This window comes from Callithrix jacchus, chromosome 3, assembly GCF_049354715.1.
Source record: "Callithrix jacchus isolate 240 chromosome 3, calJac240_pri, whole genome shotgun sequence".
Lineage (NCBI taxonomy): Eukaryota > Metazoa > Chordata > Mammalia > Primates > Cebidae > Callithrix > Callithrix jacchus.
Window position 1 is genome coordinate 190,945,674 of NC_133504.1, and position 13,582 is coordinate 190,959,255.

Below are 13,582 nucleotides of genomic sequence, written 5' to 3' on the forward strand. Positions count from 1 at the left end.
TTGCTCTCCGGGAGCGTATAGTTTGGTTTGGATGCAGGGAAGGGCAAGACAGTGAAATAGGATAGACGTCTACCATACAAAGTAAGTGCCATTAGAGAAGTAAGTTCAGAGTGCTCTGGGGACAATTGGAGGGACATCGAACTAGTTTTTGTGCTATTTTATTTTACTCTTCTGGGTGTTGAGGAGGAGAATCAGGGATGTCTTTCTGATGTATGAAAATGATACCTGAGTTGAGATCTATTGGATGATTAGGAGTTGGTCAACCTAGGCTGGATGTGTCCCAGCACGTTGGGAGACTGAGGTGGGTAGATCACTTGAGGCCAGGAATTTGAGACCAGCTTGGGCAACATAAGGAGATCCTGTCTCTATAAATAATACCTCCCCCCAGAAAAAAGTAACTGGGCATGTTGGCATGCTCCTGTAGTTCCAGCTACTCAAGAGGCTAAGGCTGGAGGATCACTTCAGCCAAGGAGTTTCAGGCTGCAGTGAGCTGTGGTTGCACCACAGCACTCCGGCCTGAGCAACAGAGCAAGACTATGTCTCTAAAAAATAGATTCCCACCTTCAAGGGAGCAGGGGTAGGGCACTGAGAAAATTTTCAGATTAGGGGAAGAAAGCTTAGAACTTTGGGGTAGTAGAAATGATAGAAGTTCTGAAAGGCAGGGATATAACATTCACAATGGGTGCGTTATGTGGTATGGGCTAGAGAGGAGATAGAAGAGGTCATATCACCAAAGGCCTTGTGTATGTAAGTGGTGGAGGCAACATAGTGGTTAAGAAAATGAACTTTGGAGTAAACTGTGTTCAAGTCCCAGCCTGACTAAATTTAAACCTAGACTCCCTATACTAAAGTGAGATACTAGGACCTGTCTCTTGGGTTGATGGGACGATTATTTGCCCCTGGGTTCGTAGGATGATTATCTGCCCTTGGAGTAGAGGGAAGAGGCATCTTCCACAGAGAAGGGACTCTTCTCTTCTTCTCTATGTAAGTGAATGGAAACTGTCTCTCTCAGCAGTGAACAAACTGTGCTCCTTGGATCCTGAAGGCAGGGGTCTGCAAACTTTTTGCTCCCTTTCTCTCAAAAGAATTTTGTGGGTCTTTTTTGTTATTGTTGTTCTATTGTATGTTTGAGAGAGGCCCTCACTCTGTCACCCAGGCTGGAGTGCAGTGGTGTGATCACAGCTCTCTGCAATCTTTACCTCCTGGACTCAAGTGATTCTCCCACCTCAGCCTCCTGAGTAGCTGAGACTACAGGCATACAGGATCATGCCCAGCTAATTTTTGTATTTTTGGTAGAGACCAGGGTTTCACCCTGTTGTCCGGGCTGGTCTCAAACTCCTGGGATCAAGCGATCCTCCCACGTTGGCCTCCCAAAGTGCTGAGATTATAGGCATGAGCCCCCATACCTGGCCTTCTTGAACTATATATATATTGCCTGACATATTTTAAAGTTGAAATTTAAAATATTTGTCACAAGTGTTAAAAATTGCAAAGTGGTGGGAGTGGTGGCTCACACCTGTAATCCCAGCACTTTGGGAGGCCGAGGCAGGTGGATCACGAAGTCAAGAGATCGAGACCATCCTGGCCAACACGGTGAAACTCCGTCTCTACTAAATAATACAAAAATTAGCTGGGCATGATGGCACGTGCCTGTAATCCCAGGTTGATGAGGCTGAGGCAGGAGAATTGCCTGAACCCAGGAGGCGGAGGTTACAGTGAGCTGAGATCGTGCTGCTGCACTCCAGCCTGGTGCCTGGGGACAAAGCGAGACTCTGTCTCAAAAAAAAAACTGCAAAGTACATGATTTATGCTATATTGTTAATATTGACATTTTTACTGTTACATTACCATTTAAAATATATTCATGGAAGTTACTGCACTTTGACAACTTGATATCCACCATCATCGCTTTTATTATTATTATTGTATATTTTTGACACAGAGTCTCACTCTATCACCCAGGCTGGAGCGTAGTGGCATGATCTTGGCTCACTGCAATCTCCGCCTCCCAGGTTCCAGTGATTCTCCTGCCTCAGCCTCCCCAGCAGCTATGACTGGAGGCGCATGCCACCACACCTGGCTAATTTTTGCATATTTAGTAGAGATGGTGTTTCACCATGTTGGCTAGGCTGATCTTGAATTCTTGACCTCATAATCCGCCAGCCTCGGCCTCCCAAAGTGCTGGGATTACAGGTGTGAGCTATTGCACCCTGACCCCAAAAAAATTTTTAGTAAATAGATTAACATATTATTGAATAGTTTTGGTGATTTCATTTTCTCTATAAATGGTCTTTATTTGGGAGTTGTAAATTATTAATCTTGTCCTTTACACACATATGTAACATACTCCTACCCATGACATCTCTCATTACATGCATGATTCCCAGAACAGGGGCTGATTGGAGGCTTTTGAGCTTTTTTTTTCTTTTTTGAGATGGAGTTTCGCTCTTGTAGCCCAGGCTGGAATGCAATGGTGTGATGTCGGCTTACTGCAGCCTCCGCCTCCCAGATTCAAGTGATTTTCTTGCTTCAGCCTCCTGAGTAGCTGGGATTACAGATGCCTGTCACCACACCTGGCTAATTTTTGTATTTTTAGAAGAGACAGGTTTCACTATGTTGGCCAGGCTTGTCTCAAACTCCTGACCTCAGGTGATTCACCCACCTCAGCCTCCCAAAGTACTGGGATTACCGGCATGAGCCACCATGCCTGGCCAGCTTTTGAGCTCTTGATTCAGATATGCATGCCTACCTTTGTTGAGAAAAATCACTGCTCTAGAAGACATTATATGGTTTCCTTAGAAGGTTTGATCATAGATAATATGAAGATCTTGTATCCATATTACCCTAGATGAGTTTTACCAAAAATTAGTTTGGTTTATAGCTCTGTCCTATAAATCCATATTCTAATGAAATATTTTCCATTTTTCTGTAGAATCTTAAATCTTTAACAAGTCAGACATCAAGAGGTTCCACCAAGCTCTCTCCTCAGGCCTTCAGTGTCAGGCTCACAGATCAGCTGTCAATCGACCAAAAACAGAAGAGCATCAGCTCATTGACTCTTTCCAGTTGTTTAATTCCACAGTATAATCGAGAGACTTCAGTTCTACAGAAAAAGGAACATAAAATAATGTATTTCTTAACAGAGAATATAAATAATGAAAATAAAGGAAGCATTAATTTTAAAAGAAAACATATTGCATCTAATAATTCATCAGAGAAAATAAGTAAACAAATGGCATTGGAAGAAGATACTGATGAGACTGAAGCCTACCTGAATTCTGGGAACTCAGGAGCATTAAAAAAACATTTTTGTGATATTAGGTATTTGGGTGATCGGGCAAAAAGCCAGCTGATTGAAATGCTCAAACAGGCAGCAGCCCTGGTGGTAACCCTAATGTATACTGATGGTTCCACCCAGTTAAGAGGCGACCAGGTTAGTAAACGGTGATGGCTTTTGTTTATTGTCTTGACACCATAAAAGAAGCCCATTTTCTTAGTGTCTGATTTTGATCGGAGAGCTAAAAACCGTATTTTAAGGCTTTCCCTCCCCTCCAGTGTAAGTGACTGACAATGTATACTCCCATCGGTTTTTTAGGAAACTGCAAAACTGTTTTCCAGAGTGGGTGTACCATTTACCTTCCGCCAGCAGTGTGGTAGGGTTTCAAATTCTTCACCTCCTTCTCAACCCTTCTGTCTGTTCTCTGGTTTTAGTCATTCTGGTGATTCGGATGTGGTATTTCATGGTGGTTTTAAATTGCATTTCCCTATTATCTAGTGACACTGAGCACCTTTTCATGTGCTTATTGGCCATTCATATATCTTCTTCAATGAAATGTCTGTTCAAATTTTTTGCCTATTTTAAAGTTGGGTTATTTGTGTTTTATTCTGGATCTGTAAGCATTCTTTATATATTCTGATACAAGTCTCTTACAATATGTATCGTTTATACTTCTCCCAATCTGTGTCTTATTTTCTTAAAAATTTCTTTATGGTGGTGGCTTACACCTGTAATCCCAGCACTTTGGGAGGCTAAGGCAGGCAGATCACCTGATGTCAGGAGTTCAAGACCAGCCTGACTCACATGGAGAAACCCCGTCTTACTAAAAACATGCAAAAAATTAGCCAGGTGTGGTAGCACATGCCTGTAATCCCAGCTACTCCGGAGGCAAGAGAATCGCTTGAACCCAGAAGGCGGAGCTTACAGTGAGCCGAGATCGTGCCGTTGCACTCCAGACTGAGCAACAAAAACAAAACTCCATCTCAAAAAAAAAAAAATTTCTTGAGGGTATCTTTCAAAGCACAAAAGTTTTTTAATTTGATGATCTCTATTGATTTTTTAAAATTTGTTCTTCTTTTCTCTCCTTTCATCCTTCCTTTTCTTTCTTTTTCTTCCCCTCACTTCCTTTCACCTTCTTTTCTTTCCTTTCTTCCCTTTCTTTTGTTTCTTTCCAGATAAGGTCTGGCTCTGTCGCTCAGTACAATGGCATGATTTCAGCTTACTGCAACCTCCACCTCCCAGGCTCAAGCCATCCTCTCACCTCAGCCCCCAGAATAGCTGGAACTAAAGGTGCTTGCCATGATGCTTAGCTAATTTTTGTACTTTTGTAGAGATGGGGTTTGCCCAGGCTGATCTCGAACTCATGAGCTCCAGCAATCTGCCTGCCTTGGCCTCCCAAAGTGCTGGGATTACAGGTGTGAGCCACTGTGCCCAGCCTTATTCGTGTATAAGAAGAATGCTTTGCTTGTCCCAGGTTATGAAAATTTTTATTCTAAGAGTTTTTTGTTTTTCGTTTTGGTATTTTGGTTTTTGGGGTTTTTTTTTGAGATGGAGTTTTACTCTTATTGCCCAAGCTGGAATGCAATGGCATGATCTTGGCTCACTGCAACCTTCACCTCCCGGGTTCAAGCAATTCTCCTGCCTCAGCCTCCTGAGTAGCTGGAATTACAGGCACCCACCAACACTCCTGACTGATTTTTTGTATTTTTAGTAGAGTCAGGATTTTACCATGTTGGCCAGGCTGGTCTCAAACTCCTGATCTCAGGTAACCCACCCTCCTCGGCCTCCCACAGTGCTGGGATTGCAGGCATGAGCCACCGCTGCCTGGCCTATTCTAAGAGTTTTAGTTCTTACATTTAGATCTGTGATCCATTTAGAGTTTTTTTGTGTATGGGATGAGATAAGGCACAAATTCAACCTTTGCATCTGGCTCTTCAGTTTTCCCAGTACCTTTTGTTGAAAAGACTCTTTCTCCATTGAATTTTCTTGACACTTTCATTGAAAATCAATTGACTATAAATCTAAGGGTTTGTTTCTGGACATTTTTTTCATTAGTCTTTGTGTCTAACCTTATGCCACTACCACCCTATCTTGCTTATTAGAGCTTTTTAAAATTATTTTTAAAAATTTCTTATTTCCATAGGTTGTTGGGGAACAGGTAGTGCTTGGTTACGTGAGTAAGTTCTTGAGTGGTGATTTGTGACCACTTGGTGCACCCACCCAAGCAGTATACACTGCACACAATTTGTAGTCTTTTATCCCTCACCCCGTTCCCACCCTTTCCTCCTAAGTCCCCAAAGTCCATTGTGTCATTCTTACACCTTTGCACCCTCATAGCTTTGCTCGCATTCATGAGTGAGAACACACATTGTTTGGTTTTCCATTCCTGAGTTACTTCACGGTGGCTCACGCCTGTAATCCCAGCACTTTGGGAGGCCGAGGCGAGTGGATCATGAGGTCAAGAGATCGAGACCATCCTGGTCAATATGGTGAAACCCTGTCTCTACTAAAAATACAAAACATTAGCTGGGCACGGTGGCGCATGCCTGTAGTCCCAGCTACTCAGGAGGCTGAGGCAGGAGAATTGCCTGAACCCAGGAGGCGGAGGTTGCGATGAGCCGAGATCACAACATTGCACTCCAGCCTGGGTAACAAGAGCAAAATTCCGTCTCAAAAAAAAAAAAGATAGTCTCCAGTCTCATCCAGGTCACAGCAAATGCCATTCATTCATTCCCTTTTATGGCTGAGTAGTATTCCATCATATGTACATACCAGTTTCTTTATCTACTCCTTGATTGATGGGCATATGGATTGGTTCCACGTTTTTGCCATTGTGAATCGTGCCACTATAACCATGAGGGTGCAAGTAACTTTTTTGTATAATGGCTTGTTTCCCTCTGGGCAGATACCCAGTAGTGAGACTGCCGGATTAAATGGTAGTTCTATTTTAGTTCTTTAAGGAATCTCCACACTGTTTATCATAGTGGTTGTACTAGTTTACGTTCCCATCAGTAGTATAGAAATGTTCCCTGTTTGCTGCATCCATGCAAATATCTATCATTTTTTGACTTTGATTATGGCCATTCTTGCAGGAGTGAGGTGGTATCGCATTGTGGTTTTGATTTGCATTTCCCTGATCATTAGTCATGTTGAGCATTGTTTTATATGTTTGTTGGCCATTTGTGCATCTTCCTTTGAGAATTGTCTATTCACGTCCTTAGCCCACTCTTCGATGGGATTGTTTGTTTTTTTCGTGCTAATTTGTTTCAGTTCGTTGTAGATTCTGGATATTAGTCCTTTGTCAGATATATGGATTTTGAAAATTTTCTCCCACTCTGTGAGTTGTCTGTTTACTCCGCTGACTGTTCCTTTTGCCATGCAAAAGCTCTTTAGTTTAATTAAGTCCCAGCTATTTATCTTTGTTTTTATTGCATTTGCTTTTGGGTTCTTGGTTATGAAATTCTTGCATGAAGCCAGTGTCTAGAAGGGTTTTTCCAAAGTTATCTTCTAGAAATTTTATAGTCTTAGATGTAAGGATTAAGGCCTTGATCCATCTTGAGCTGATTGTACCTGTCACAAATCTCAACAAATTATTCAGCACCGTTTGTTGAATAGGGTGTCTTTTTTCCACTTATGTTTTTGTTTGCTTTGTCAAAGATCAGTTGGCTATAAGTATATGGGTTTATTTCTCAGTTCTCTATTCATTTTAATTGGTCTGTGTGCCAATCGTTATACCAGTACCGTGCTGTTTTGGTGACAATGGCCTCATAGTATAGTTTGAAATCAGTACTGTGATGCCTCCAGATTTGTTATTTTTGCTTAGTCTTGCTTTGGCTATGTGGGCTTTTTTTTTTTTTTTAAATATGAATTTTGGGTTTGTTTGTTATAGTTCCGTGAAGAATGATGGTGGTATTTTGATGGGAATTGCATTGAATTTGTAGATTGCTTTTGGCAGTATGGTCATTTTCTTTCTTCCTTTTTATTTTATATATATATTTTAAGACAGAGTCTCTCTGTCATCAGCCTGGAGTGCAGTGGTGCGCTCTCAGCTCACTGCAACCTTCGACTCCCTGGTTCAAGTGATTCTCTTGCCTCAGCCTCCTGAGTAGCAGACTGCACGCACACGCCACCATGCCCAGCTAATTTTTATTGTATGTTTTGTAGAGATAGGGTTTCACTATGTTGGCCAGGATGGTCTTGATTCCCCGACCTTGTGATCCACCCGCCTTGGACTCCCAGAGTGCTTGGATTATAGGCGTGAGCCACGGTGCCTGGGCAGTATGGTCATCTTCACAACACTGATTCTACCCATCTGTGGACATGGGATGTGCTTCCATTTGTTTGTATCATCTGTGATTTCTTTCAGCAATGTTTTGTAGCTTTCCATGTAGCGGTCTTTCACATCCTTGATTAGGTATGTTCCTGAGTATTTGAATTTTTTGCAGCTATTGTAAAGGGGTTGAGTTCTTGAGTTGATTCTCAGCTTGGCCACTGTTGGTGTATAGAAGACCTACTGATTGATTTGTGTACTTTAATTCTGTATCCAGAAACTTTGCTGAATTCTTCCATCAGTGCTAGGAGCTTTCTGGAGGAGTCTTTAGGATTTTCTAGGTAAACAGTCATCAACAGCAAATAGTGACAGTCGGACTTCCTGTTTATCGATTCGGATGCCCTTTATTTCTTTCTCTTGTCTGACTGCTCTGGCTAGGACTTCATGTACTATGTTGAAGAGAAGTGGTGACAGTGGGCATTCTTGTCTTGTTCCAGTTCTCGGGGGGATGCTTTCAACTTTCTCCATTCAGTATTATGTTGGCTGTGGGTTAGTAATAGATGGCTTTTATTACATTGAGGTATGTCCCTTGCATGCCAATTTTGCTGAGATTTTTAATCATAAAGGATGCTGGATTTTGTTGAATGCTTTTTCTGCGTCTATTGAGATGATCATGTGGTTTTTGTTTTTAATTCTGTTTATGTGGTGTATCACATTTATTGACTTGCGTATGTTAAGACCATCCCTGCATCCCTGGTATGAAACCCTTTTGATCATGGTGAATTATCTTTTTGATGTGTTATTGGGTTTTGTTAGCTAGTATTTTATTAAGGATTTTGCATATATGTTCATCAGAGAGATTGGTCTGTGGTTTTCTTTTTGGTGATGTCCTTTCCTGTTTTTTGTATTAGTGTGATACTGACTTAATAGACTGAGTTAGAGAGGATTCTCTCTCTCTCTATCTAGTAGAATAGTGTCAGTAGGATTGGTACTGATTCTTCTTTGAATGTCTGGTAGAATTCTGCTGTGAATCTGTCTGATCGTGGACCTTTTTTGTTGCTAATTTTTTTTATTACCATTTCAATCTCACTGCTTGTTATTGGTTTGTTCAGGACATCTAATTCTTCCTGATTTAAACTAGAAGGGGTGTATCTTTCCGTCTCCTCTAGGTTTTCTAGTTTATGTGTGTAAAGGTGTTCATAGTGGCCTTGAATGATCTTTTACATTTTTGTGGTATCAGTTGTAATATCTCCTGTTTTGTATCTAATTGAGCTTATTTGGATTTTCTCTCTTCTTTTTTTGGTTAATCTTACTAATCGTCTATCAATTTTATTTATCTTTTCAAAAAGAACCAGCTTTTTGTTTTATTTACTCTTTTTTTTAAGATGGGGTTTCGTCTTGTTGCCCAGGCTGGAGTGAAATGGCACAATCTTGGCTCACTGCAACCTCTGCCTCCCGGGTTCAAGTGATTCTCCTGCCTCAGAAACCCAAGTAGGTAGGATTATAGGCATGCACCACTACGCCTGCCTATTTTTTTTTTTTTTTTTTTTAGTAGAGACAGGGTTTCACCATGTTGGTCAGGGTGGTCTCGAACTCCTGACCTCAGGTGATCCACCCTCCTCTGCCTCCCAAAGTGCTGGGATTACAGGCGTGAGCCAGTGTGCCCGGACTTTGTTTCATTTATCTTTTGTATTTTTTTTGTTTCAAAATTGTTGAGTTCTGCTCTGACTTTGGTCATTTCCTTTCTTCTGCTGGGTTTGGGTTTGGTTTGTTCTTGTTTCCCTAGTTCCTTGGGGTGTGGCCTTAGCTTGTCTGTTTGTCTTCTTTCAGACTTTTTGATATAGGTGTTTAGGGCTATGAACTTTCCTTTTAGCACTGCCCTTGCTGCAGCCCAGAGGTTTTGATAGGTTGTGTCACTATTGTTGTTCAGTTTTGAAGAATTTTTAAATTTCCAACTTGATTTCATTTTGACCCAGTGATAATCCAAGAGCAGGTTATTTAATTTCCATGTATTTTTATGGTTTTGAAGGTTCCTTTTGGAATTGATTTCCAGTTTTATTCCACTGTGCTCTGAAAGTGTTTGATATAAGTTCAATTTTCTTAAATTTATTGAGGCTCATTTTGTGGCCTGTCACATGGCCTATCTTGGAGAACGTTCCATACATTGATGGATAGAATATATATTCTGTGGTTGTTGAGTAGAATGCTCTGTAAGTATCTATTAAGTCCATTTGTCCCAGGGTATAGTTTAAATCTATTGTTTCTTTGTTGATTTTCTATCTTTTTGACCTGTCTGGTGCTGTCAGTGGAGTATTGAAGTCCCCTGCTATTACTGTGTGTTGCTGTCTATCTCATTTCTTAGGTCTATTAATTGTTTTATAAATTTGGGTACTCCAGTGTTAGGTGCATATATATTTGGGATTGTGGTATTTTTCTGTTGAACAAAGCCTTTTGTCATTATATAATGTCCCTCTTTGTCTTTCCTTTTTTTTTTGAGACAGTCTTGCTGTGTCATGTCATCTAGGCTGGAGTGCAGTGACACAATCTTGGCTCACTGCAACCTCTGCCTCCCAGGTTCAAGCGACTCTCCTGTTTCAGCCTTCTGAGTAGCTGGGACTATAGGCATGAGACACCATGGCTGGCTAATTTTTGTATTTTTAGTAGAGATGGGGTTTCATCATGTTGGCCAGGTTGGTCTCGAACTCCTGACCTCAAATGATCTGCCCACGTCAACCTCTCAAAGTGCTGGGATTTCAGGCATCTGGCCCTCTCTTTGTCTTTTTTAACTGCTGTTGCTTTAAAGTTTGTTTGTCTGATATCATAATGGCTACTCCTGCTTGCTTTTGGTGTCCCTTTGCATGGAATATCTTTCTCTACCCCTTCACCTTAAGTGTATGAGTCCTTATGTGTTAGGTGAGTTTCTTGAAGGCAGCGGATAGTTTGTTGGTGAATTCTTACCCATTCTGCAATTCTGTATCTTTTAAGTAGAGCATTTAGGCCATTTACATGCAACATTAGTGTTGAGATGTAAGGTACCATTCCGTTCATCATACTATTTGTTGCCTGTATACCTTGGTTTTGGTTTTTATTTTTTGAATTTATTTTTGCTTTATAGATCCTGTGAGATGTGTACTTTAAAGAGGTTCTGCTTTAATGTGTTTCCAGGATTTGTTTCAAGATTCAGAACTCAATTTAACAGTCGTCGTAGTGCTGAATTCTTTCAGCATTTGTTTGTCTGAAAAGGACTGTACTCTTCCTTCATTTATGAAGCTTAGTTTTGCTGGAAACGATTGTTTTGTTGAAGGAGGCTGAAGATAGGGCCCCAGTCCCTTTTGGCTTGGAGGGTTTCTGCTGAGAAATCTGCTGTTAATCTGATAGGTTTTCCTTTATAGGTTACCTGGTGTTTTTGCCTCATAGGCCTTACGATTCTTTCCTTTGTCTTAACGTTACATAACCTGATGACTGTGTGCCTATGCCATGATCTTCTTGCAGTGAATTTCCCAGGTGTTCTTTGAGCTTCTTGTATTTGGATGAAGAGGTCTCTAGCAAGTTAAGGAAGTTTTCCTTTATTATTCCCCCAAATATGTTTTCCAAACTTTTGGATTTCTCTTCTTCCTCAGAAACGCCAATTATTCTTAGGTTTGCTTGTTAAATGTAATCCCAGACTTCTCGGAGGCTTTGTTCATATTTTCTTATTCTTTTTTCTTTGTCTTTGTTGGATTGGGTTAATTCAAAAACCTTGTTTTCGAGCTCTGAAGTTCTTTCTTCTGCTTGTTTGATTCTATTGCTGAGACTTTCCAGAGCATTTTGCGTTTCTATAAGTGTATCCATTGTTTCCTGAAGTTTTGATTGTTTTTTATTTATGCTATCTATTTCACCAAAGATGTCTCCCCTCATTTCTTTCCTTTGTTTTTTTGAGATGGAGTCTTGCTCTCTCGCCCCAAGCTGGAGTGCAGTGGTGCAATTTTGGCTCACTCTGCAACCTCCACCTTCCAGGTTCAAGTGATTCTCCTGCCATAGCCTCCTGAGTAGCTGAGACTACAGGCACATGCCACCATACTGTCTCATTTTTTGTATTTTTAGTGGAGACGGGGTTTCACCATGTTAGCCAGGGTGGTCTCGATCTCCTGACCTCGTGATACGTCTGCCTCAGCCTCCCAAAGTGCTGGGATTACAGGTGTGAGCCATGGTACCTGGCCTCCCCTCATTTCTTGTATCATTTTTTGACTTCCTTAAACTGGGCTTTGCTGTTCTCTGGTGCCTCCCTGATCAGCGTAATAACTAACATTCTGAATTCTTTTTCAGGTAAATCAGGGAGTTCTTGGTTTGGATCCATTGCTGGTGAGCTAGTGTGATGATTTTGGGGATGCTAAAGACCTTGCTTTGTCATATTCCCAGTTGGCTTTCTGGTTCCTTCTCATTTAGGTAGGCCCTGTCAGCAGGAAGGTCTAGGACTCAAGGCTGCTCTTCAGATTCTTTTGTACTATGGGGTGTTCACTTAGTAGTACTCTCCCAATTTTCCTAGGGATATGGCTTCCTGAGAGCTGAGCTGTCATGATTGTTATCTGTCTTCTGGATCGAGCCACCCAGCAAGTCTACCAGGCTCCAGGCTGGTACCGGGGGTTGTCTGCAGAGTCCTGTGATGGAACCGTCTGTGGGTCTCTCAGCGGTGGATACCAACACAGTATGTGAGGTGTCTCCCGGGTCCTGCAGTCTGCTTCCTTCAGAGCGGCTGTGGTTTTCTCTGCTTTCCTCATTGATTCCTGCAGTCGTTCTGGAACAAAAGTTCACGACGCGAGCCTCTGCGCTCTGCTCTGTCTGTCCCAGTGGGAGCTGATCTAGTCCTGCCTCCTGTCTGCCACGATCTCCCAATTCTCTCTGATTGTTGGAGCTTTGTAGTAGGTTTTGAAGTCAAGAAGAGTGAGTCCTCCAACATCGTTTTTTTCAAGATTCTTTTGGGTATTGTGCTTCCTTTGCTTGTCAGTTTTATGGTCCGTTTGTCAATTTATGCAGAAATCCAGCTGGAATTTTGATATAAATTGTGTTAAATCTATAGATTAATTTTGGGAGTCTTGCCATCTTAATATAATTTATTGAGTTTTCTGACCCGTGAACGTGGGGTGCCTCCATTTATGTCAAACTTTAATTCCTGTTAGGGATGTTTTATGCTTTTCAGTGTAGCAGGGAAGTCATGCTTTACCTTTTGTTTTTTGAGACGAAGTCTCGCTCTTCCCCCAGGCTGCAGTGCAATGACACAACCTCGGCTCACCATAGCCTCTGCCTGCCGGGTTCAAGTGATTCTCCTGCCTCAGCTCCCAAGTAGGTAGGAGTACAGGCGCCTGCCATCATGCCTGGCTAATTTTTAGTAGAGACAGGGTTTCATCATGTTGCCCAGGCTGGTCTCAAACTCCTGACCTCAGGTGATCCACCCACTTCGGCCTCCCAAAGTGCTGGGATTACAGGCGTGAGCCACCTTGCCTGGCCTACCTTTCATTTATTTTAAGACATTTTGCTGGCTAAAGAATATAAGTTGATAGTTTATTTTCTTACAGTAGTTTCATGTTACTCAACTGTCTTCTGACTTGCTTTATTTTCCACGAGAAATCTGCTGTCACCCTTATCTTTGTTCCTATCTATGTAATGTGTTCTCTCACCCGCCACCCCCACTTCTTTTGTCACTGGTTTTAAGCAAATGATTGTGATGCACTTTTCCTGGTGTAGTTTTCTTCATGTTCCTTGTTCCTGAGGTTTAGTGATCTTCTTGGTTCTAATGATTAACTTGGGGAGAAAGGACAATCTTCTTCTTATTTTGAGTTTTTAAATCCTCGAGTATTACATGTCTTCATTATTTAGGACTTCTCCGATTTCTTTCATCAGCATTTTGTAGTTTTCAGCATACATATCCTGTATGTATTTTGTTAGTTTTTACCTAAGTATTTCATTTTTGAGAGTTTTATAAATGGCAGTTTTAAAAGATTTTATTTTCACATGTTTATTGCTGGAATATGAAAATATATTAGATTTTTGTGCTTTGA

At 41.4% G+C, this 13,582-nt stretch overlaps 1 protein-coding gene across 4 annotated transcripts in view; it reads left to right on the forward strand.

Annotated features, from left to right (window-relative positions):
- The window catches only part of POLN (DNA polymerase nu), a 161,537-nt gene that overhangs the window by 32,020 nt on the left and 115,935 nt on the right, over positions 1–13,582 (forward strand). For all 4 annotated transcript variants that reach the window (XR_013533228.1, XM_008993707.6, XM_035294609.3 and 1 more), the window contains one exon: positions 2,933–3,433. Coding sequence is in view for 3 of the 4 variants with exons in the window: in XM_008993707.6 (XP_008991955.5) it covers positions 2,933–3,433 (501 nt within the window). In the remaining variant the exon portion in view is untranslated. The remainder of the gene's footprint in view (positions 1–2,932; positions 3,434–13,582) is intronic.